Consider the following 26,955-nt stretch of genomic DNA (forward strand, 5'->3'; position numbering starts at 1 on the left):
AAGGATATCTCTGGTGTCAGAGTAATTACCACAGATTTTTTGTCACACCAGCCTTTTGCTTTAAAGTATTTATTTAAAGAGAAAACACGTGATGTTTTCTATTAATTTATGCATGTTCTCTGAAAGCCTCCTCTAAATATTCTGCTAACAGTGGGTTACATTTCCATGTGTTACGAATAGAGGCATACACCTGTACAGTTTCAGTCACATTAAGACAGTGGATTGGAAATGTAAAATACTGAAGAAGATTAAGATTTTTAAGAAACGAGTATTTTAGTTCTTAGTCGTATGTTTAAGCTGTATTTATGCTGTTCAAAATTTGAATTACTGAACAGCAGTTTGTGTTGTTTGCTAAGCTACTGTATGTACTATACATGCATTTTTAAGGACTTAAGGTGGGTGATTAAGCAGAACTCCCTTAATATGAAGTATCCTTGGGACCTATTATGCACAATAGAAGTTCATTCAATTAATTGGTGGAATGTAGAGTACCTTCTAGTGTTGTGTACAATAAAATTATTTTTGAAAGCATGTCTCTGTAGATGATTTACCTTCTTCCCTTGTAATGAAGAACTTTGCAGGGGGGCTTAATTATATCTTAATTAATGGTGTTCATAATTGCACATTCCTGCACTTCAATTCTAAATGCTGTGTAACGATTATACCTTTAACTTATCTCCGCTCAGTTCTCTGCCTCTCACAGTGAACTGTGTTGTGCTAGCACAAAATGAAAATTGCAACTCTCCCAGGAGGCACTTGTGAAAGTGGCTCAGTGGTAAATGTTGATTGGCATCAGCAGTTGAAGTCTGTGCTTGTACTTCATTTTAGCATTTTCATGAAGTGTGCTTCTGCTTTGCATCGCTGAACAATAGCTCTTCAGAGAGAAGTATGTTATTGTCTGCTGAAAATAGATGACCACGGTTAAAGCACCTGCTGTACAATAACTTATGTAGTTTTTGCTACAATTAGAAATGTCATCATGAGCAGGTAATAGGCTAAATTACTGCTAACTACAGTCAACATGAATCAGTGCTGCAGTCTTTTGGATGTTCTCTTATTCAATATGGTGTCCTATATTCATCTAATATATGTTATTTATAGGGATCAGATGTTTTTTTTTGTATATACAGTATGTAATATACAAGTATATACATATATATATATGTTAATATATTGTAATGTATTTGCTTTCAATGTAAATCTATATACCTGTAAATCAGTACTTGAGTCTTATAAACTTATATACTGTACTTACCATGTAAACATCAGCCACTATGTTGTACATGACTTCAACTAGGAAACAATGGTTTTAACCAGAAAAAATGGGTTCTTTAATTAATATTATTTTCATTATCTACAGTATGGTAGCTTTTATTTTTGGTATTTTGAGCAGACAAGACGTGTTAATATGAACTTTTTCGAGAAAAACCTCATTTAAATGAGTTCCTATCAGGATATTAGTTTAACTGTCTTAGGTAATATTGCTTATACTTAAGTGTATGGACTGCCGAACAAATAAAGATACAGTAGGTTTACGAACACTGCAATTGTTCTTATCATGCTTATGGTTTATAGTGATAAAAGCGTTACTCTTCTGTCATCTTGTTTGAAGGTTGAAATTAGAATTTTATTTTGTAATGCAGAAGCTTTAATAGAGATGCAGTTGCCACCTTGATCGATGTACTTAAACCCCTTAATATCAGTACCAATTACAGTACATTCCCTCACGGTAATGAATCAAAATGGCCACACAGCAAAGGATCATCATGAGGTGTATCATGGAGAGCAAGCTGGGGTATACAAAAAGATGAATTCCTAATGCAAGAAATTGTATAGGGCTAATAAAGCAACATTATTATTATTATTATTAATATATCATTTCTCATAGAATTTACTTGCCTGGTTTTGTTTTTGTCTTGAAACAGGATACCTTATACAGTTTAGTGTTTGGTCCTGGTACTATTTGCCCTTAATCTTTTATTTTGATTCAGACATTCAGACAAGTGTTTCCCTTACTTTCTTGTTTTAAATTTGACAACGTTTAGGGAGTTGGAATTATTGATGGGACCAGAAAATGTCTGTAAAAGTCTGGGAAATTGGCTGCTGCTTTTCAGGTTCTCAGGTGTCCTTTCTAGTACACTACAGACAAAAGAGAAAGGTGGGAGATGAGTCTGCAAAGGCCCTAAATGTTGTTTTTTTCCAGTGGACATTATTTGTGAGTTCAGTGCTTTTGTCAGTATCACTAAGTCAATTAAAATCCGTTGGGTTGGGTTGAGAGTCCCATGGTTGTTGAGTGAGTCTCGGGTGTTTATTCAGTAACAGTTCTGTTTATGTGGGGAAAAATAAATTGTTGTAGAAAAGACATCAGTTCCTTGAGGTAAATATTGCTATTCTAATTTAATATACTTAAAAATAAAATATGTACTGTATAATAAAAAAAATTTAATGATTAAGTTTAAATTGTTATACAAGTTGTGTTTTTGAGAAAGCTTTTTAATGTTTTCTATATTCATGTGCATGGAGTTGCTTTGCAGTTTAGTTCAAATGAGGACTTATTTGTTAGTTTCATTTTTATTTTGCAAATGTTATGCAAATCTAACAGACATATCTTTGTGAAGCGCAAACGCAAACTACAGTACGTCATGCTGTCTTATGCCTAGTCGGTCTGAACAGTGTTATTTTAATATTTGAAATGATTCAATTTCTATTTTTAAGCTTTATTTTCTTGTAAATTCTGAAAATGGAAGAAAAAAGAATGGTGAAATCCTGGCAGTAGATATTATAGAAGTTAATAAATGTTAATTTTGTCTTTTAGAGATTTTGGAATATGCAGATCACGTCTGTGTTGCATTTACTGTTAAAAGATTTTCATCATCTGCAAAAATAGTCATGACGAAAATGGCACATGAATATGACTTCAGCACAGTTTAGCGTTCTCAGGTTCCTTCTAAAGTCTTTGCATTTTTTTTTGCATATTATGAATGGGCTTTACAAATGATGCTGACTCTGAAAATGAACTGCCATTCATGCCCTAAGGTGTGTGGTTAACGTCAGATGGTGGCACTAATGTGGGCACAGTAAGCATTAAGCTGTATTTCATTGCCATGAGCTGATTTTCTTTCTTCAGTTTCCTTGCTCTTTGTTATCACACCATTTATTATGACTTGTAACAAGGAGACTAGAAAAAGAATAAATGTATTATCTTGCTTGAAGCATTGGAAAATTACATATTTTCCAATTGTGTAATTGTGTAATTCTGGGCGTTATAAACAGTCCCTAAACAGTGAGTGTAGAAATAATACAAAATAAACTCAATCCAGAGTAGTATTTTTTTTCCTCCATAGACTGTTACAGTACATTTATGGTAAGAAATGTGAGAGAGTATTTTATAAAATGAACTTGTACTGCCAGTGCTACTTATTAAAATGGTTTCTGTGCCATTGATGGATTATTTGTGACTCCTAGTTTAGATTGTTGCTAACCCCCATTTTAGGTTGTTATGCTCCAGATTTCAGTATACTGTCTTTTTATATTTTTATGATTTTTCCACAGCAGACTGTATGTAGTACTGTTTTTACAAAAAAAGTAGCTGCTGTAGGTCTTATTTCACCTCAAATTCCATGTTTCTTGAAATAAGAAGATCCATTTCCCATTTGCCGTTTTTATTGAATTATTTTAATTATTATATTAGCAGTTTGGATCAGAATTTATCTGTGAAAATTTGTTAAATCTTACATTTGTTCATAATTTTTCCAAAGACAAATTATGTATATGTATTGTATGCGGTGTGTTTCTACTGCCAGTGTTGGTAACTTTGGATGTACAATCTAATTTACCATGTGTCTGCCCATCCCATTACTGTCTAAATCTTTGCAGACATTATCATTTTACATTATTTCTGTTTTCCACTCACACTCACCCTATTTGTATCTACAAAGGTAACTTTGTAGATAGTTGATAAATGATATTAAGTATCATTTGATAATTAGATACAGTTTTTGTAATCTGTGGTGCAGTTTTCAGGGAATATGTAAATCTTCATTAGGGATTGCTGGGTTATTGCAAAACTTTCTTTCATTCTGCAGATGATTAGTTTGAAAATCTAGATCAATTATAAACCCTTCTTTTGTCTTCCAGCTCATTGCCTGTTTAGGTCCCAGTATTACAAAGGGATGAGATATTGCCATAGAGACACCTATTTATAGAAAGCTTGAAAGAAACGTTACTTTATTATGTATTCATAAAACCAGCTCTGGTGTTGGTACTGTTTTATTTTTCCCACTCTTGTGTAATAAGAACGTACTGTGCTGCTCAAATCGATGGGCCAGACATTTTGCCATGAGTATTTGATAAATAGTATTTATTTTTTAAACAGGTGTATATATGGTGTTATATAAGATGTCAAGTATAAATGTAAAACATGTTCTTAGTCAAACAAGCATTGACCTTTTTCATTGCCTTAAAAAATGCAGTCAAATAGTAGAAGACAGCATTTTGCAATTCCATGCTTTTAATATGTTTGTCTTACTATTGCAACCAGTACCAGAGGAGATGGGGATTGTTCCTACTTTACTCAGCAAATATGCACTTTTCAGTCAGCTGCCATTTTTAAGACAATCAATTTTAATTGCAAAGATCATACAGTATCTGTCAGATAGAGGTATTTAGAGTAAATAGAAGGCATGTCACAGATGGATTATGAAACTCCCTTGATTCTTTGACTTGGAAAAAGGAAACTTAAGTCCCGTAGACACCTGAAAATTTGAAACAATAAGGCCTGTCACATGAAAACCACATTGAAGGTAATTTTCTCTTGTCCAGCTCTTTAGCATATGCATTCTTTCCTTTTAAAAGTAAAGCACACATGTCAGATGTACTTAAGATCTTGAAGTAGGTCATCTCTATATGCTGATATCAAACACCCAACTGTCCATATTCAAATAATGATACTAATGCTTCATTTAAATTGGAACAACCAGAGCCATATTAAATATCTTGTGGGTAATGACTGCTGGTTCTGCCTCCCCTGTTCCCTAGGTAATGGTGCCTTTTATAAATGACATTGCTTATGAACAGTGATTGTTAGAGTAGAGAATGTAGAAGTGAAATGTCATTATCGAAGACTTCGGCTATCTACCCTGAGGCTTTCAAACTTACCCTGACTTACAACATGTCTTTTACTGAGCACTGCTTACTTGGTCCATATTGTGTGCATCCTTTGTCACCAGATGTTCAGAAATGGCAATAGAGTGGCTGAATTGGTGCTGAACCACTCATCACTGCTTAAAACATCTTAGCTTTCCTGGAATTTACTTGAATGAAAACGTACGTTTTAGCAATAACACAAAAACGCAAGTTCCTATGTGGCTCATTTTACTGCCAGGTTGAGCATAAAAAGTGTGATTGATTCTCTGGTCGGATGCATTTCAGGAGAGCATTTGCTCAGTAAGTGTTGGAACAGGACACTTGGTCGATCTTCAGCACTGTGGTAGGCAAAATGTGTGTCAATGTGTGTCAGTGTTTGTAATGAGGCCACTCCACACTTACAGGAGCTTCTTTAACTGTTGCCAAGGAAAGCTACCAGCTCCTTACCTCGCTTATGTAGATTGATAGCGCAAATGAATCAGTGCTGTAGCAGCCATGAATCACTGAATATCCAAGGATGTACAGTATAGACGTTTCAAGCACATAGTGCTACCGTCTGTTTTGTTTGTATAGATTTAACAATTTAGAATATTGGTATACATCAGTGCTATTACAGTATTAATAAAGTGGTATGGTATTCTGTTTAGGATTATAATAGGATATGCCCGGCACAAAATGGAATTGGCTTTGTTCTTGGAACAGTGTACTGCACTGACTACATACTGTAGCTCTTTAATTTACTATGTTCACTTTTTGAATCTAACGCAAAAAGAGTAATGCACTTTTTAAGGAATAATGTACTACAAAACACACAATAGTATAGAATTATTAGTTTAGTATAACATTTATCATAATTTAATTTAGGTCAACAGGTTTTGCCTGTCCATTTACCTTTTTGAGTTTAGTTATATTCAGGAGAAATATAGTAATTTACAGAAAGCTGGCCAGCCTGTAAGGATCTTCTTCTGGGTTTCTGTAAACCTTAAGTAGTTGACTGTGGTGAGGAAATTATGAGGTCATATTTGACATAGTGGCGTTGACTTTCTATACTCTCTTGCAGTAGCATGAGACATCCTGGTTGATAAGTTATTTGCTCCCATTTTATTTCAGCGTGCTGCTAGTGGGATAAGTGCAGGATTGATCAGTAATACAGTATATACAAGAAAACTAGTGTACATTGGGGATGTATTATTTAAGAAAAAGGAGCAGCAATGTAATATGGGTTAAAGTGGATAAATGGAAAAACACAAGTAAAAATAATCATGATTTTTTATTTAGCAAAATGTGGTCATTTCTTAATGCCAGGAGAACATCATGATCCCTTCATGTTCTGGGGGATAACAAAAAGTTCAGTCCTGAGTCCAGTTGGTACACATGCAAATTAAAATACTAATAATAAAACAGCCCCAATGTTTAGGAATACCGAACAAGGTCACATGTTTTCTTTAAGCTTCTCTCAACAGTTTGGAAGTTGAGGAACAAATAAGACAGTACTGTATTTGGTTTATTAAACCAAACTAGAAACAACGAGATACACAAATCATACAAACCTAAAATTTATAAACTACTGTGTGAAGTTGGAGTGAGCTCCAAGCTCAAATGTTAATACACTGACAAACCCCAGTCTACTCTGAAGCAGTCAGAAATTTGAGACAAAGCTTTTTCCACCGAATAGATAATATCATCCACTTGTACTCTAAAACAATGTCAAAAAAGGTAGCTTTTGGTCACTATCGAAGAATGCATGAAAATTACAGAATGAATGACAAGCTTTGCCTAGTGAATTTAAAAGGTAAATTTAATGTTTCCTCAAGTATGAAAAATAAAGCTCCTTTTCTTAAATTTAATGTGTGCCCCTTCAGTGCCCAATCATCACAACCAATCTATAATAGGTTTCTTTTCATCAAAGTGGAATCCAAGTAGTGGCATCTCTCCCACAACTACTAGACACTCCACTCAAAGTTCTTTACAGGTAATGGGGATCCCCTCCACCACCACCAATGTGCAGCATCCCCCTAGATGATGCAACGGCAGCCATAGTGCACCAGAACCCTCACAACACACCAGCTATCAGTGGGGAGGAGAGCAGAGTAATGAAAACAGTTCATCTTTTGGGATTATTAAGAGGCCATAATTGGTAACGGACAGAGAGTAAGCTAGCCAGGGCACTGGGGTTAACACCCCTACTCTTTTTGAGAAACGGCCTGTGATTTTTATGACCTCGAAACATCAGGACCTCGGTTTCTGAAGGACGGTGCCCCTTTTACAGTACTGTCCCATACTATACTGGGGCATTAGGGCCAACACAGGCTGCAGCATGAGCACTCCGTACTGGTTCCACTAACGCTTCTTCCAGAAGCAACCTTAGCTTTCCCAAGATGTCTTCCTTCCAGGTGCAAGCCAGGCTCACATCTGTTTTGCTTCAGTGGGTTGTCAGTTATGAGCTGCAGGGTGATATGGCTGCTGATAAGGTACAGGTACAGGCAAGAGTCGGTAGCCAAGGGAATTACAGTACATATCCATGTACATTCAGTCTCCCCTCCAGTCACAACCGTTTTTGGCTTAGAAGTTTCTGAATTTTCTGTGTTCGTCATGACAGAGGTTTGTTCTGCAGACTTTTCAGTTCTTGTGTTTTGTAGGTCAGGTTTGTACATCAGCAGATATTTATATCACAGGCATAAACTGCAGCCAGTTCCCATGACACAATGGACTGCATAATGGCCATTCTTCTGAGTGAACGTCTGCTCACAAAGCTCCTTCTGTAGCAGAGTATCAAAGATAACTGCTGCTTGTAAAGGTTGTAAAGTCATTTACAGATTTTTTTCTGTGTTCAGCTCGCCGTTATGCTTTCTTTTACAGATGGGAATCATTTCCTCTGATCTGGCCCACAATGTCTTGATACAGCTGTTTTACCCTGTTGCACCTTCATTGCTTTGATTTTGTCCTGGATATTGCGTTAAGCAATAACTGCATCCAGCTTTTTTTCATGTTGTTTTTTACTCTTTTGTAAACACTTCAGTTACCCCCTCATATCTCTCAGTAGGCCACGGGGAACAACTGAGAGCAGATTTGACAGCAAAACAAGTTTTGGGTGGCGGTTGAGAGACCATCCCTGTTTCTCAAAAGCAGTTTTCCAGCTGTCAGTTGGTCTGTGTCCTGGCTGTGGAAAAACCTGCAGTGTTGGAGAAGTGTGAGGTTAGACTTTAGACTGACTTTTTTCTTGAGAGAAGTGGGGGAAACTTAACAGAAGGCAGCGGTGGTTCACTATCCTGACTTTTTACAGTGCACTCGAAATGCTGTTAAAAAATCTCTATATAACTACTGTTGCATGATATGTAGTTATGTTTAGGATGGGTTTAATGGTTCCATTAGCAACAACAGTCATACATGTGGGCAGTACAATAGTGTGGAACATATTCAAGTGTAAATATGGAATGAATCTGGCTTTAGATTTAAAATAGCTTAATTACCAAGATATAAAATGTTAACTTCTGAATGAAAATTTAATTAGAATTATAAAACAAAGTGAAAGTGGATATTATTATTGTTATGCAAAGGAACAAGTAATAGGTTTATTCCATGTTATTTCATGCTATTTCAGCATAGAATTAACCTATTACTTGTTCCTCTGCAGCCTACGCACGCTGACACAGCTACCCACCTGAATTATTATTATTATTACCAATTTTGTGTATGTGTGATTGAGGTCCAAAGTATTTGAATATGCATGCCTTTGTAATAGGTGTGTGTTACAGCTCAGTGCACTATGAGTTCCGTGATTACAACATACAAGGATTTTCTGCGGGATAATGGGAAGGCTGCTTTCCTCTGCAGCTTACTGTCATTAATACTGAAAACAACTCATGTGCCCTCTATTGGCAGGAATATGAAGTGCAACATGTGACAGAAGGCAGGTGTATTTCTTCTAAAGATAGTCTCTGCAATGCTTTGCACACTGACCTGCTTCCTCAGGGGAACCAGGGAAACGTCATACTTGGGTAGGAAGGCTTCCAGGGTAGTAATAGGACAGGTTGCACAGTGTGTAATGCTGCTCTGCTTTTCCTGAATGGAAGACAGTTTTACTAAAAAACAAGCTCACGATTATAATTTAGTTTTTCAAAATATGTGAGCAGCAGCATATTCAGCAGTTATATTTCATACTCACCATCATTCTTTGTCCTGAGATAATATAATCAAACATTCTTATAAAGAATTGTATTTCCACATACAGTATGCACAGTGTATGTAAGGAAGAAAATAAGGAACTCAGTGGACCTTTATAATAGGAGAATTGATTATGATCAATAACCTTTTAAATGGGTTATTAAGACTTTTCAGGAATTCTAGGCATGTTTTGCCTTAATTTAACAGATCCTTTTACTATTTTTTCATACATTTCATATGTACATATTAGAATACATTTCTAGAACTTTGCATTCAATGATTATCTGGTGTGTCTTTCTAGTTGAAAACTAGGACTTGATTTTGCAAGGTTGCTTCATAGTGGCAGAGAGAACACAAACTATATTTTAGAGTGAGGGTCATGACAAAACCCCCCTCCCCCTGAAAAATAAATCCCTAGTTTTGGAAAAAAAAATGTGTAATTCGTGCTCTTTTTTTGTTTGCAAAGAGTAACTGATACTCAAAGACAGCTTTCTGTACAGCAGTCAAATACTTTGTTGCCAAGATTTTTTTTTCCATTTTTTCATAACTCAAAGATAAGACACGGGAGGCAAAAGAGTGAGAAAAAAAAGATCTTTATTTCTGGCTGTGATACAGTTTAGCATGAATGACACATTCCACCCTTATTGTTTTCATTTGCTGACTTTCCACCCATCTCTCTCTCTCTAATTTGGGATGAACATGTTGTAATCTCTGTATTGCCGTCTGTCTCCCTGTGTGAAAGCAAAAACAGAAAACCACTATGAGAAAATCTAGGACAAGCCTTGCAGGAAACAGTCAAGTACAAGTTAATTCCCAGGATGAGTTCAAAAACAGGTCTTGCACTGCCAGAATTTTAAAATGCCTATGAATTATTTGCACCTGAAAAAAGCATGAAGCCTCAGTGTTCTGATTCTGCCTGTTTAAGTTGGGTCATAGGTTATTACAAGAACACAAGAAGGGAAGGCATGTTTTCCAACAGCACTTTTTAGTTTTAAGAGATTATTTTTTTTCTAACATAATACTCTAACATACAAAGACACTTTATTATAAACACTAGAGAATAAAATTGAAAAAAATGTACAGTACCTTAAGCAGGTCTAAATTATATACTAGAATGCAGAGACTGGCTTTTATTCCTGTTTTCTTCCTACAATACTGAAACCAAACTTTAAAAAAAAACTGAACACAATTAAGTTTTCATAATTGTTCACATTAATTCAGAACTACAAAAGAATTGTTTATGAATTTCTCAGCTCTGCTGAGCTTTGGGTTTGTCCAGTCTAACATAAGATTAAAGAAAATTTAATTAAAAAAATAGATCTTGGAGATACCACATTCTTTTAATACAGAAAATCTGTATGTCTGTTGTAAAAGAGTGACCATTTTCTACCTTCAGAGTTACCATTCTTATCAAAGAAGGAAACTGTGGTTCATTGTTGTTCTGAACAACAGAGTTTTAATCTACAATGCAAACCCACTAACAGAAGTTTGAAATACACTTCAAAATACGTGTACTGTGACATTAAAGAGGGTTATAGATATGGTTGACAGTCCTGTTATGGTTTACAGGTGAGCTGAGCTGAGTGCCCTCCTGTTGCTTGTAACCTTTCTTGCATTCTTGTTAAGCATTCTCAGTGATACAGTTTGTCATCTTTGTGACACCCTAATAGCTGTATTCAAATTGCTTTTGTTTTTATTCACAGATCACCAGAAGTTGGAAAGAGAGGCTAGAATCTGTCGTCTTCTGAAGCATCCCAACATTGGTAAGTTTATATGGAGTAGGTGTGTATTATTTCACAATCAGTAATTCATCAATGGTAGACAAATGAATAAACAATATGATGAAAGATTTTACTCTCAACTTATATAACTAGAATTAATTGGGGGCTTCTATAAAATACAGTAGGTATTCTAGAAATTCAGTCACAGACAATTCAGCATGATATTTTTATATGAAAAAATATTCCAGGGCCCAGCTCTGTTTTGATGAGGACATTTCCACAAAAGAGGTCTGAAATATCATAACCATCTTTAACCATAAGACAGTATCATACATTAATACAGTTTAGTTGTAACATTCAATGAAGTCATTCAGTTATTTAATTTAAATGTCATATTGAGGATGAAACGAATAATAGATGTGGTTATGGTTCAGTTAAACCCTGATTTGTTGGTGTTGTTTGTGCTGTGAAGTACAGTATGCTTAGGTTTGGCAATATTTCATGTTTCACAAAGTTATGACCATTTTCAAGTACAGTATAAAAATCATATTAATCTGCTCCTGGGCCCTTAAGGTATTTCTTGCCCTCTCTTTGCAAAGGCATTTTAATATCTTCCTGCAGTTTTGATATGGAGCTAGCAGGTCACTTATAGTTTCCAGCAATGTCACAGCTAATGTAGTGCATGATGAATATAATCACATCTACAGTATAGGAGAAAGGAGTTTAATGTCTATATTGTTAAGTTATAAGTTGAATTTATATGTTAATTGAATATGTTTCTCCCCTTTTGCTACGGCAAACTCAATTTCGTTTAGATTTCGTTTAAACTGGTTTAAAGTTTCTTTGACAAGTCCCACATTTAGGTACTGTAAGTGTCCTCTGTGTGCAATAATAGTGTTCATGTGGTTTCAGAATAAATGTAAGGTAATCTCTGTAAGGTTTCTCAGTCAAGAAAGGAATTCAAAGTAAAGAATCAAATATGAAGGTCCATGAGTTACTTTCAAAATTCAGGGAGAAAGCCATAGAAAGAGGAAATGATCTTGCTTAATACAGTTAACATTTAATCATGAATGTAGAGCACTGCATTTGAATTTCAATATAAAACATATTACACTGGTGGCTTATTTGAATATATCAATTCAGTTAATGCATGCCTTCCAGAGATGGATATCAAATATAAAGAATATTAATAAATTAGTTATATTAAAAAGTGAGGTTGATTAAATAAGGTCAAAGTCTTATTTCCTACTACTTTGCTATTGATTTGAACATTTGTCCATTAAACAAAGGGACAACAAATTGTCCGTTTGTTTAATGGACAATTAATTTTGTTATTATAGTGAAACATTACATTTCAAGCTGCATATCAGTGTGTTGTACTTGAGTTCTAATTATTTTGTAGTCAGAAATACATTTATCTTATCTACTAGAACTCTAAGGATATTCACAATATTACAGTTGAGAAATCACAACTCAGAAATACTGTGTATTTGCAAACGCTGATAATGGCAGCAAAAATAGATGTTTACTCAACTATAGATGAATATGTAATTTCTTTTTGATCTGTTACATCCCGGCGCACTCCTTAATGGATCTTAATGGATAGATCGTTACGGGGATTTTAAATCTTCAGTGTTGAACGACTGGGACAAAATTAAAATAACAGTGGATGTATAACCTGCTAGAATACATTCTTACTTACCGAAGTATTACAAGCATGGTTTTGGATTGCCACAAATACACAAGGAGAAAATATGCTGCAGCCTCATTTCCCATCGGGTCATTTTTCTCAAGAATTTCTGATGAGGATTGTGGTCAAGGTCTGTGAATGCCCTTCCATCAATTGTTTAAAGAATGCTGTAAGACCCAAGCAGGAAATGTTATCATTAAAATGCCTCTGTTGTACTGTAAATACTGCAATGTGCTTAAGTAGCAGCCATTGAAAACACAGGCTGCTGTTTTGGAAAGAAAGATGAGAATCACAACAAATGTTGTGTAATTTGTCTTTATTTGATGTGCGTGTTTATTTTTATAGCCTCTTTATTGACGTACAGTATTTGATAGGGTTAATTGTTTTTAACAAATATTAGTTACTCCTTTTTCAAACGATTCCTGTGTTTTGTCTAGTGGACTCAAAATGTCCTTAAATATTTAATCAGCACTTATGAGTCCTGCATATATAGTGAATTGCTGCTCATGCAGTAATCATGGAGATTTAAAAGGCTAAATTAGCCTACATCTAACACATAATGGCGATTCTCCAGTTTTGTCAAATACAAATTATATAGATAGCTGTGTAGGTATCCAAAGAAATGCTTGCTGGCTAATTCAGCCTGACTATCCTAATGTCATTCTCTATTAACTTCAAAGGCTTAATTAGCTTAAAGAGGCTTTAACATCAAGAGGTTTAAATGGTGGTCAACTGACATGTAAGGATAAAGCTTCAAAGAAATGTCTTTATGATTAAAACCACTCCATGGTCCTGCCTTTCAGTTCCCTTTGAATTCTTGGATGTTTGAAAACATAAAGTGCCGCATTGGAAGTCCTTCAATGTCACAGCATACCGTTCTGTAGAGTCGACTGCTGCTGCCCTCTTTCAGACCCTGCTGCTGTGTCTGGTGCGCGGGTGGCTATACAGTCTGTTGAATTTTCCTGTAATGTCATAGCCTTCCTGTGAGTCCACTGTTATTTTCTATATAAAGGAAGTGGCAGTGAGGTAAACACAGGTTTAACTTAGAAAGCTTCCTGATTAGTTTGGTGTTTCTTGACAATTGCAGAAGCACTGCTGTAACGATGAGACAGATGCTCCTCATCGGTGGAGGCAATTTTGTTTGTGACTATCCCACCTTCCAAAGCCAAACATAGACCAAATTGAAACCTATGTATGGAAGAGAAATAGAAACAAATACTGCTGGACTCAGAAAACAGACTGTTGGGATTTCTAGTTCCTGACATGAGTTTATGGTTGCTTACACACAGTATTATACGAATCCTTGCCAGTGATTAAAAAGACAGTAGCCCTGTGTATGGATGGATGAATAAGGATTTTTCTTTTCTTGTCACACCTTTGTATCAGTGACAACTGCTCTTACAGACAGTAGCACAAGCGGATGTGGATGAACTAAAGTTTAATTTTGTAATTTACACTTTTGCAGGAAGGAACATGGTGAGAAAGTCTTAGTGTGAGAAGTGAGAACAGAAACATGCGTGCATAAAGGGACAGTATTTTACAGGCAAGATTTCCAGAGGATGGAGCATCACAATATATGATTTGAATAAAGCTTAGTCACTGTACAGTAGTACATAGAAGCTGGCACAGTAAAGTTTTGTTTTTGAAGAGAATTACAGATGTCAGTTTTCTACCTTAAATTAATCAATTATTTGATAACGCATGGGGTACTTTGCCTGTGTCTCTGCACAGTTAAAGCTTTTGATTTGTCAGATGGGTTCTGAGAAACTTACGGTGTGAGATGTGCTGTAGGCATTGGCAAATATGAAAAAGATAGTCTGCTATCTAGGAGGCAGATAATTGGTTTTAAAGGTTCAGTATAAAATTATGTTTATTATTAAACTTTGTTCCTTTGTCCAATAATACTTATACAGCTAATATATAGCATTAATAAAATTTGTGTATTGTTGTTTCTGTTTCATTTTTGTAATGCAGGCCCGTTAAGTAAGTTTGCAATTATACAGTATAAAGCAGGGATTTGCAGCCCTATTCTAATAATTCTCATCCCCAAAAACCCAATGCAGGTACAGTATGATAGGCAATCACTATATCACAAATCACTATACAGTACTATACATGTGGAACAAGTTAATTGTAATAAATTAGGCAGCAGGTGGTTTAGAGTAATTAGAGATAATTTGGGACCAAAATAGGAGTACCTGTCAATGACCAAACTTCTGTTAATTAAAAAGATTTCTTGATTTATCAGTAAATTCCAAGATATAAACTACAATAAAACAAGCAATTCACACGTAATATTAGTACTAGTATGGAATTTGAATGGTTAGTGTTAATATCTGAAGTTTAATGACATAATACTCTGTATCCCTTTAATGTCATTTTTTTTATTGCAGAAAGAAACTGCATTTATAAATCATGAAATACATGACAGGCAGTCTGTTTTATTCTTCAGACCTTCCAAAACATTAAATCACAAATGGCAGATTAATGCAATGTTCCTCCTTATTTCTTGCCACCTACGCACGAGATGCCAAATAATGAAGGCGTGAGTGGAGTGTTTATGGAAGTCTAAGACTGTGATTAAGACATCACTAATGGTTGTGTTTAACACTGAGGATTCTGGGATGTGGGTTTCAATTATTTTGTGTTGTTTGTTGGAAAGGGGATGCTGGTTTTGTGCTCTTGTGTTGCCAATACATTTTCACGTTTTTTTTCCATTTCAATCAAGACACAGGGTGTTTATTTTCAGATAAAAGAATAAAATCCGTAAGCCGCTGCCAGATCATTTCAGTAGGCTGGTATATGGAACTTGACATTATTAGAAGACACTAAGCTTTATAATACATGTCATAATCAAGGTTGTGCATTGTGTATTCTCATTTGGAAGGAAGAAGAAATGTGAGATTAAGATTCTGTGAAAGAGATTTAGGGAATGACTGTTCAGATGAAATAAAATACAATTAAAATGAATGCATTTAGTTCCCTGCACTCTTGTTTTAACAAATTGGCAATCATGGTTTCAATAAAATGTAAAAAAAAAAACACATGACATATAGTGTTTTCAGACTGCAATTTGTCTAAGCGGTCCTAAACAAAAGTCGATTGATGCATACTCTTGCCAATGTGTCCTGCAGAACGTTTAATAAAATTCAGGTAGTTTTTAGCATGGGTAATATTGTCTGTAATTCATTAGACCTAGGGTACATTGTAGTAAAAATTTACCAAAAAGGAACCAGGAAACACCAAGCAGTGAGATTTGATATACAGTATTCATCCTTCCCCAGCATTCAGTAGTTTGGATTTGGAGCCTTTTCAGATACTGTACAGTATGTCAAGATGAAGACTAGTCCTCCCGTTCACTTTGACTAAACTGATCTGAACCCAGTGATTTACCAGTACAAAATAAATTCCGCTTAAAAATTTGGTAAAATGTAAAGGCTTCAGCATTTTGCCTACATATCAAATGTTTACCTAATCTCTATCTGTCTGTATTGTCAGTGAAATGCAGTATTGCAAGAACTTCAGCTTGTGGTTTTGCGTATTTATGGAGTTTTTATTCATTACTTTCCTACTAAGAAAATGAGGGAATACTTCTATCGGTCAGTTCTATCAAGTCAGTATTGCTTTCAGTAGACATTAGCTAATGTCTGTGAATCTTTGATGCCTAGTTTACCACTACATTACAGTTTTGCTAAGGTGGGTAGTTACATGTACTGCATGGGTAGTAATTTGGCCACAGCTGTCTCTTGAGCAATTGTTTGGGCGATCCTTTGATCATTGAATTACATTTCATGACGTGGCAATTAACAATTTTCATTTTGGAATGAAGAATGACTTTTTCTGTATCTTATCAATAGCAAACAAATGTTCTGTTTTTACAACAAAAAATGGCACCTCAACATTAACTGAAGTAATGTACAGTATACTCTAAATGAGTTTTTCTATCAAAGAGCAAAAGATCCATGGCCTCTGTTCAGAATGAAGTATAGTATAGTACAGCTGAACATGTCTTCAGGCTGTTTTTCTAATCAAAATATTTCTTTCCACAGTGAGACTCCATGACAGCATATCAGAAGAGGGATTTCATTATCTAGTCTTTGATTTGTAAGTAAACCGTATAGATGTTTTTTTTGTCACAGCTCCAGTATGTTGGTTTTCTATGTATGATCTGGTAAAAATCCACCGTGTGTTTTCTACCGTATATAAAATAGCATTTTTTTTAATTTAACTTGTACTTGTTATGGAACAATGGATTTATCCCTTAACTCTATTTGCTCTAATAGTAATCATTAGAAAAATGTGTCACACATGTCTTGCTGTACTAAAAATTCATTTATCTTACCTGCCTACCTTCCTACAGTACTCGAGATCAGATTGCATTTCTGCTTATCTTAAGATTTTAGAGTGAGGACTGTGTTAGTGCGTGATCTGCAGAGGAATTAACCTTTATCTTTATCTTGTTGTTTCTCATGCCAAGTATACTTTATTTATTTTACTTACCTTCAGTGTGATCTACTGTATATTTTCGTGTATCACTGTTGATAGGGTTGACCTGGTCAGTGTCTTCCAGGTTTTTAATACTTGGACACATATGACACTACAGTATGTCAACTGTCCTACTGCAAACATATCATGATTCTTTAATCTGTTTCTTTGTTAATTATTATGTTTGATATCTATATTGAAAGTATTTGATTATATCCATTTGACCTTAGTGTTGCCGTTCTTTTGTGCATCTGTATACAGGGTACATTTTTTCCAACACGTTGCTTATTTGGACATTAGACATTACATTACATTAGACATTTTACTCTAGTGGTGCAGTAGTTGTTGTTTATTGTTTTTAATATACAAAGGTCAAGTGTTTGCATGATCTACAGTGCAGATGTTCAAAGACATGATTTTGTCCTATACAACAGGGTACATTTAAAAATACATGTTTATGAAAGACCATACCAAGAAGTCATTTTAATATAAAGAAGCGCAAAAGCATATTGCATGAAATTAATAGCTGCTAAAGTTTTTGCATGCCATTTTAATATATCCTCAGTCCACTTAAAACAAGCAGATAAGCGTCCATACTTGACACTCTACTCCACTCTTATCATGCTATTCAGTGAATAGGTTTTGTGTAATGTGCTTTTACTGAAGTAAACGACGTTAATTGTGTTCTTAATGTAAAGCAATTATCATCTGCAGCCAGTCTCAGAAACTAATAGAAATTCATTTTGCATTTTTAGAGAGAATAATGTATGTGAATGTTTTGCCAGTTAACTTGTTAGGTACTGGTTTTTATAGTACTTTTAATAAGAAATTGATACCGTTGGAAGGTGTGTGGAGTCTCTAACACCTGACATACAAATAATGAGCTTGGTAACTTGGTAACTGATCAAGAGGTAAAAGTAAATATGATATACTGAGCATCAAAAGAATGTCACTTGTAACTAATACTATTATTAACTGTAACTGAAACAAATTCACAAAGTTATCATCAGGAAAACATATTTTTTGCAGGAGATGCACTGACATTTTATTGTACAGACCTGACACAGGTAGATTCACTACAAATTAATTTATGTTTATTTGTCATCAACACATCAACAGGGCTGATCAACAAGGCTACTAGGTAAAGTTGGAATCCATAAAGAAAAGTTGTACATACACTACAGTTTGTGGCTCAAGCCTTACACCATATCCCCAGATGCGATAATCTGGGCAAGCACATGCATTTTCTCTGGTCTCTGAGCCACAGGTTGTGCCCCGTGCTCATACCATGTTAAGTAGGGCTAAAGTCTCGCAAGCAGACTATACCCAGACCATTACATTTGGACTTTCCCTTACTCCTCAGTACTCTATCTCACTGGCTTCAGGAGAACCAAACACTTGCCTGGGCTCTCCCTTAAGAAGTGCCCTGGTCAGCGGGTCATTGTTGGCAAACAGACCAGGCTAGTGAAGACTGGAGCTGAACTGAAACCGATAAAGTGTCACCCTTTGGCACTCTGTGGACCCTTTGGTCCTCAATGGACAGTGGAACAGCCCGCACACAAAGCTGTGATATATGGGCTCAGAATCCCACAGAAGTCTTTTTTGGGTGATAATGCCACTTTTTGGAACATATCACCATTTTTTCTTAGTAACCTCTACTTACTGTACTGTATGCCTGCAGTTTCCGAAGTACTCCTGCCCTGCACGCTCCCATCCCTTTCTCTCTTTCCTAGTGTATTAGGTTTGTGTCCTTCAGATAACCCATCTGCCTTCTGTTGGCTGTTTATGTGCAAGATTGAACAGCCCATGTATGAAGCTTCTTCACCATGCTGTTAAGCTAAATCGGCAGCAGCCTAAACAAATTTCAGCAGCAGAATGGTGGATTCCATTTCAAATATAGAGAAGTTCACCATGTGATGACTATTAGGAAAGTTATCCTAGGCACTCAATCTCGGTTTTAAACAGCATATACAGTAGATTGTCTCAATCTGTGTGGGAGGCCAAAAAATGAAAATGCTTATGCTCTGCCTTTTTTAAATGGATAAAGTAGTGCTTGCTTTAATGTCACACCAAAATTGATGGCACGATTAGCTATCTAGCCTTTTATTATGTTATGTGCCTCAAAGAAAAAACTGAAAAAAAATGTGGTTTAGATTTATGGTCTAAAACCAAGGAAGAAACAGCAATTCTAAGTTGCCGGTGTTATAAAGGAAATGAGGTTGTTTGGCATATCTTACTGGTTTCGTTGATCCAATTTTTTGGGAGCAGCTAAGACAAGGGACTGTGTTTCTTTTTTACTTTAATGTCACACTGCAGCAGAACATTTGGATTAAAAAAAAGTAGCTCTCTCTTAAGCTTCACTAAAACAAAGAGGGCTGTGGGAGTTTTGTACCAAATCCCTCATCATGCAGTTGAAGCTGACTCTATGGAATCCTTTGTCAGTTGAACAGATGAAATATTTTGTACATCTCTGAAACCTTTGTGACTTTTAATGGTTTGAAATTTTCAAAGTGATTCAGTGCAAGATTACACATGGCTTAACCTGTAAGATTAGTCTTTATACTCTTTTTATGATTTTCATTTATTAGGCCATGTTCAGTACAGTGTACATACAGCGGGTACAGTATAGATCAGAGCAGTAGTCAAGCTTCAGGTGCTTGAATTTGAGTCTTCCAACTGAAGCAAGATGGATAGAATCAAGTCTGAATCCCAGCAGTCTTGAGTCGATTCAGAAAAGTTGAGATGAAGATTGAATAATACCTCTTTTTTCCCAGACTTACAGAATTTAACCATTTCTTGATCGAAATGCATTCATCACCTTGAATTCCTAAGGCCTTTAATGTGAGAAATAACCTTTCATGGGTGACTTTGTCAGAGCTTTTTGGAAATATAAATTGTGTATACTGTAGAGTTAACATATTCCATTACAAAGCTCTGATTGTTCCAACAATCTATCTTGAGTTAAGTCTTATAGACAAGACTTCCTCCTTCTAATTCCATCTTTTTTCTGGTTTAGCTCATAGCGACTGTATCATTTCTTCTTTTTTCGGTAACAGAAGTAAAACTAATCTGCACGTTTCTGCCTCAGTGTGCTGGCCCTAATGAATTCAGACACAGGCTGCCAGCATTCTTGCGCACAGCCTTCAGATGTATGTGACTGTATTGATTCATCATAATCAAATGGGACTTATTAGAACCGGACTGGTGACAGATAAGGTTTGCTGTCTCCTTCACATCATTCATGCTGTCATTGATACCAAAACACCAACATCAATCCTTTTCTTGGATGCTGAAAAGACATTATCTCAAGCAGAATGGGATTGTCTTTGCTTAGTATTAGAGCTTATGGGTTTAGGAGACTAAGTTCATTAAAATGATCATTTTATATGCAGATCCCCTTGGAGTGGTGCTTTGAGGTATCAAGTGTTCTTTTTCTCTAGGGACGAATGATTAGGGGTGCCCGCTCCCCCTGCTGTTTTGGCATTTAGTAAGACCCCCATGCCACTATGACACTTTTATCCTTACCAGCTCTTAAAATACAGAACTAAAGTCATCCCCTGATTTACGAACCTCCATTTTTCAAATTTTAGCAACAACAAAGCCAATAAATATCTGCCGATTTCTCATCTGACCTACAGCATATTTCACTACAATGAACAAAACCTTTATGTACAGTAGGTACAGTAGCAAACTTACCATACATGGAGGGATACGTGCTGATGGTGCGAGTGTAGACTTGACACTTTTATCCTTACCAGCTCTTAAAATACAGAACATCATATTTCACTGGAGCAAAAAGATACTTTTATTATTTGAGAAAGTTACTAAATCACTCTGCTTTTACTGTCTTTTCAATGATATTACAGTAGCAGGCTTTGGGACGTAAAGTTAACTAGTCTCACTCTGGCCTCCTGCCTTTGAAAACGAGTACAGTGCGCTTCAAATGTATTCATATCCCTGATGAAATAGGAGCACAGAACATAATGTAACAGAATAAGTTATGGATTGGATTATGCACCTTATTTAAAACAAATGACATTTTATTATTATGCTGGAATTGTAGATGGCAGCACAGTGGTTCTGGATCTGGGGTGCTTCTAAATCCTGTGCGTCTATACGTTTGCCCTGCAGTTGACTGGAGTCCCATCCAGTCTGTACCCTGCCTTGCGCCCCTTGCTTGCCAGGATAAGATCTGGCTCCCCTGCGGCCTTGAATTGGCAGAAGCGGTTAGAAAATGGTTGGATGGAAGTGTAGTTGCATTGCAAATAGCACAGTCCTATCTGTCAGAATTAATCGAATTCCAAAAACACAATAAAACACAAAACACATTTATTCACACTTCTGAGTAGTCCTTTACGTAAAATTCAGCAAAAAGAAAACCACAATAATATTCTGCTCTGTGGAAATGCAATGGAAGCCTCTGGAACTACAGTCATCCCCTGATTTACGAACCTCCATTTTACAAATTTTAGCAACAACAAAGCCAATAAATATCTGCTGATTTCTTGTCTGACCTACAGCATATTTCGCTACAATGAACAAAACCTTTATGTAGGTAGCAAACTTACCATACATGGAGGAATACACGCTGATGGTGCAAGTGTAGACTTGTTGTCATTCAATTTAACTTTCTTAATGCGAAATTTCAAATATTTGCTTAACTTAACTTAGCTTTGCAGCCCAAGGGATGGGTGTATATTGTTATCAACTGGTAAACTGCAGGTCTGAACGGCGAACTCTGTGGGCTGTGGGTTTAGTTGTCAACATCACCTGTAAACTCTGCTTGAGGAACTGCTAACACTTACCACAGCTCCTGTAATGAAACGTGAGGAGCAGCTCACTGCACCTTTTTTAGTATTAGCAGACTTTTAGAGTTTTTGACTGAGAAACGGAATTGGCGAATGGCAAGGTTATAGGAACCTTACATGACAAAAAAATGAACCCAGCAAATGTGAAATGTTATATTACTCCACTTAAAACAAAATGTACAAAAATCATTTAAAAAAACACATCAGTACAGTTTCAGTGAAACTAATGGGGTTCAGTCTCTGAGGTTGCTCCAGAATTTGGAGGTGGAGTTTGATGGAAGGGTGCTCACACTTCTTGAGGTGTCATTTTTTCACCCTGTTCCGTGCGAAGACCCGCCCTGTCACACTAGATCTGTGACATCATCAAACAGGGCCACTGCCAATGGATAGCAGTAGAGGACCACGTGAATACCATGTATGTGAGAGGGGAGCTGTGATGTCATCAAGCTGTACTTTGTTTATGGGCTTGTGTGGGTGTTTCAGATTCAGGCAAGGGGCAAATTGAATCCTTTGCCGATGGTTCTGACCATAGGTACCAAATGGGCTTATTGAGATGCCTGCTTCATGCCTCTGTTGGACGAGAAGACTCTATAAGATCATGCAGGGCAATGTGGCAATCATCTCAGTAGAAAGGGGTTTATTTTTTAACATTGCAATCATGTCTGTTATGCAGCAGATGTAATTATATCTTGAAAATGAAGTGATAAAATGCTACAAAATGGCAAAGGTCCCTGGTGTACATGCAATATACAGTATGGCTTCAGTCTTTTCACACACAGCCTTTTTTCTGATTAATTGCAGAGTAACTGGAGGGGAATTGTTTGAAGATATTGTAGCCAGAGAGTACTATAGTGAAGCCGATGCAAGGTAAGTTACAGGAAACATATTATCCTTCTATATACTGTATATACAGTACATATCTACTGTATATGTTATTATCATTATAAATCACATTCTCTAGCAATATTAAATGTAGATTTATAACTATGAAACCAGCTAGGCTGCTGCAAGGCAGGAGGCTGAAATGGTGGCTTCGTCTACTATTTTACAAATACTAGCATTTTTCCTACTATAAGTAACTAATTCCAAGTACAGTATGACTCACATGTACTTCTGTTGTAAGGATAATAAATAACAGTGCTCTAGCTAGCTGAACAACTCCCCATGACCGTCGTGGGTTTACAGTGAAGTATGGCACATTTTTGTCATATCCATGTGCTTAAAATCGGCATCCTGTGTCTCATTTGTCACATTGTGTTAACTTGTGTCATTTTTTATAATACAATCATAAAAAAAAATCAAACATAGTTTAAAGATGTATTCTTGAGATTTAAGGGATCTTTTGGTTCAAAAGGATGGTGTCACATTTCCTATTGTTTCTCTTTGTTTGATAGCATGTGTTTTATTGCTGCAATATGAAACAATTTAACCTGTTGTATGTCTTTTTTTGCTGCGGAATCTGCAAAAAATTGTGACGAGTCAAGTGTCTGTTTTTAATTGTTTTCTACCACTGCTTTATTCTATTTCTTTTATGTCTAAAGTGTTTTCTCTTCATTTCCCTGTTTTATTAAACTTTTTGTTTTCTGATCCCAAGAAGTAAATGTCAACCTTACCATTTTTTTTACAAAAATGACAAACTAAGTTCTAACCTATATTTTTGTTTCTATTCACTAAAAATTGAAGCAAGTATTTTTGTGCCTATGGAAAGATTTTGTTAATGATCTGAACAGAGATGGGTCTAAATAGCAGAATTATCACATTTGAAGGTACATTCACTCCCCGCAAGATGCAATTCAAATATTGCAGTTGTGGCATTTCAGAATACACAGCTGTTTAATTCAAACTTGTTAAGTGTTTTATCTCTCATGAAAATTAATAAGATATAAAGATTGAAAGGTGAACCCTTTGTTAAGTCACTAAAAGGAAAATGTTTGTTTTTTATTCACACAGACAAGTAGGGAAAAGTTCACAGTAAAAGCCTCCTGAAAACACTGAAATATACAGTATACAGTACATATTAGAATTGTATACGGTATAGAGAGCTGTTTAATATGAAATGCAGAACCAAATAATGAGTACACTAGATAAGAAACATTTATGAAATAAAAATGGAGAATTCTAAATATAAGATTAATTTTTATGAAAAAAAAACCCAAAACCCTAACATTTCCACTGTTCCTGTTAACACTGCTGGGATTTTTCATAAGAAGAATCAATTGGGACTTTACTTAACACTTGATAATCAATTTTCTGTGAACCTTTTCCCAGAGTCTTGTGTAACATTCAGCTGATCTGCTCTGTGCTATTGCTGCATGTAGTGGATGCATCACTAAAGTATGTCTTGGGATGTCTAAAGTATGTCCAATGGGATGCTAATTTGTGAGTCATCTAGATCCTTGGAGCACCCTTCATCTCAGCCTTCCTTGACTTAATATAGAAAATGAAAGAGTAGTCTCGCCTCGTGTCTACAGTGACATTGATCTGTGTTTGAATACAGGTAGCAGAACCCGCCTCCTAGTTTTGATTAAATAACAAGGGGTAGCACAGTATCAAACAAAATAAAAGTATTTAAAAACAGACAAACAGATATTTAATGCAAAAAGGATTGCCTCATCTTAACGGATCAGGAGATGTGACATTAAGTACAACCTTTCTTTTGGTCCAGATGGTAAATAATTCAGTTTTATTAAGATCTGAGTCATTCCACATGGAATGTCTCCAGAAGTTAATGCATTAGCTTTAAATGCTATCCATCATCCGCAATTACTGATTAATACTGTAACTCCCATCCCTGTTTTTATCATTAAAATACCATTTTGCTTAGGTTTGACTTAACAAATGACATGCATGCTTATTTTTCTAAACAAAGTTCTCATTAGGGGCAATCTTGTGCTGTTAAGAATAATAACTGAATAAATATCAGTTGATAGTTATAATAAATCTTATTCTGCTAAACATGTTGCATTGTTTCTTTTTCAATTTAACTGTAATGTCTTGACTGCTTTATATTTTCTTTACCAAAGCATTATTTGAAATCCGAGGTGAAGTGCAATGTGTTTTTCTTTGCTGTGATGATGTGTCTTAAAAATGTTCTCCCTTCCACTCTGCCCTTCTATCTTTGCAGTCATTGTATACAGCAGATTCTAGAAAGTGTAAATCATTGTCACCTAAATGGCATAGTTCACAGAGACCTGAAGGTCAGTATATATAGTGCCACTCAATCCATGCAAGCTAATTAAAATCCAAATCCACACAGCGAGCGTATGAATGAGACTTGGGAAGGAGCTGAGTAATGGTTAGACCCTGCCTGTAGCAGAGCAGATGTGCATGTAGCATCTTCCAGTTTGCTATCCACAGGGCTGCTCTGCACTGGCACTCCAGTAGGTGAGGCTGGCTGATCTTGTGCTGCGAAGTTGGCTTTCACCTTAAACCGTGGCTTGAGCTGCTGAGCCTCTGGGGGAAGGTGCATAGCAGCCTGGGGATTAAACACCACTTCTGTTTTGAGACCTCAGGTGTTGATTGCATACCAACTGGTTTCCTGGCACCCCAATGGACAAGGAAGGATCTCCTCTAGCTGACCTGACCAATTGGGACATGTAGCTAAAAAAACACCGTAGAAGCAAGAGTTAAAAACTGACTTTAAATCTGTTACAAATATTAATTGCTCTTAAACTGATACATCATCTCAAATAATTCATTATAATTGTGATTTACTGAGAATCACTGCAGCCTTGAACTTATGCTGCTGTTGGTTCCTCGTCTTCGAACTCGATCATGTGTGCTGTGTGACAATTTGTTTACCTACTGTAAAGTATAAAAGAGAGATGTTTCATTTTAATTGGATTATTTAGTACTCCTTAACTATTTTTAATACTGTGTCCGACTCTGAAACTCCAGTCGGTTTTGAGCACACGATAAAATGCAGCTAGGGGCTTTCAATTTTCCATTGGGGAGAAAATGAAAAAAAAAATCGCTATTTCGAAAGATTTTTTTTCCATTGCCAGAAGAACACGTTGGCTGCCTTCACTCAGCCTGGTCTCAATGAGGATATGCAGACAGTGAGTGTATGCTTGGAACTAACACACGCCCCCTGGTGTTTGCATGCAGTCATTGCATTCAGCAGATCCTGGAGGCTGTGCTACACTGCCACCAGATGGGTGTAGTCCATCGGGACCTGAAGGTGAGTAGACACATTGGAACTTACAGAGCACACTGAGCCTCAATTCTTCAGCTCCTCGTCTGCATGCAGGGTAGTACACATACACAGATTGAAAAAGTGACAAGTGTTCTTGTTCATGCAGTTTTTAAAGTAAGATGGTGCACTTAACTCAAGAAGCGTGCTTGGCAAAATCTCTTATATTGTGAAGTGTAAATATGATAAATGCAGATGGGCCGATAGCGCTTGATTTCCACATAAAAGAACTCGCCCCCCCCCCGCTCTGCTCTGCCGCTGATCACAGCCTGTGCAAAAAAATTTGCTAATCAAATAACCCAGGTGATGCTCAGAACTCATTATGTGCTAAAAATAATCTGTCTGCTTTGAATATGGGACAGGCTCCAGGTTGGCTTGATTTCAGCAAAAGAAGGACAAAAGAGCATTTTCTCAGTGGCTACTGTATGCATGCTGTATCTGTGAAGTCACACCAATAGCTAAAGAATAGAGATGACAATAGCGCCTTGCATATAATAAGTGACTCCCTTTTAATATGTGCAGATTATGAATTAAAAACATACATGAGTGAGCTTCTGTCTCCAATCACTAAAACGAATGGAAAGCAGAATGTCCAACACTGTTTCTCTGAATAAACTAAATACCAGGTAGAAAGAGTATAAACAAAACATTTGACATTTTCCATCTACCCTACTTGGTCATTTGTATTATTATAACTAGCTCATTTTTAACAAGTAGAACAACAGAGCTGTATAGATTGCTGCCTGACTT

The 26,955-nt window shown here is 36.1% G+C and overlaps 1 protein-coding gene across 23 annotated transcripts in view; it reads left to right on the forward strand.

Annotated features, from left to right (window-relative positions):
- The window catches only part of camk2d2 (calcium/calmodulin dependent protein kinase II delta 2), a 106,457-nt gene that overhangs the window by 44,061 nt on the left and 35,441 nt on the right, over positions 1–26,955 (forward strand). For 13 of the 23 annotated variants that reach the window (XM_088939800.1, XM_088939640.1, XM_088940516.1 and 10 more), the window contains exons 3-6: positions 11,013–11,072; positions 16,770–16,824; positions 22,815–22,880; positions 26,121–26,193. In XM_088939800.1, the coding sequence (XP_088795926.1) occupies positions 11,013–11,072; positions 16,770–16,824; positions 22,815–22,880; positions 26,121–26,193 (254 nt within the window). Of the gene's footprint in view, positions 1–11,012; positions 11,073–16,769; positions 16,825–22,814; positions 22,881–25,137; positions 25,211–26,120; positions 26,194–26,955 lie in introns of all 23 variants that reach the window. The other 10 variants (XM_088939882.1, XM_088939719.1, XM_088940686.1 and 7 more) reach the window with 1 other exon arrangement.

This window comes from Atractosteus spatula, chromosome 1, assembly GCF_055471065.1.
Source record: "Atractosteus spatula isolate fAtrSpa1 chromosome 1, fAtrSpa1.hap1, whole genome shotgun sequence".
In the NCBI taxonomy this organism is placed as follows: domain Eukaryota; kingdom Metazoa; phylum Chordata; class Actinopteri; order Semionotiformes; family Lepisosteidae; genus Atractosteus; species Atractosteus spatula.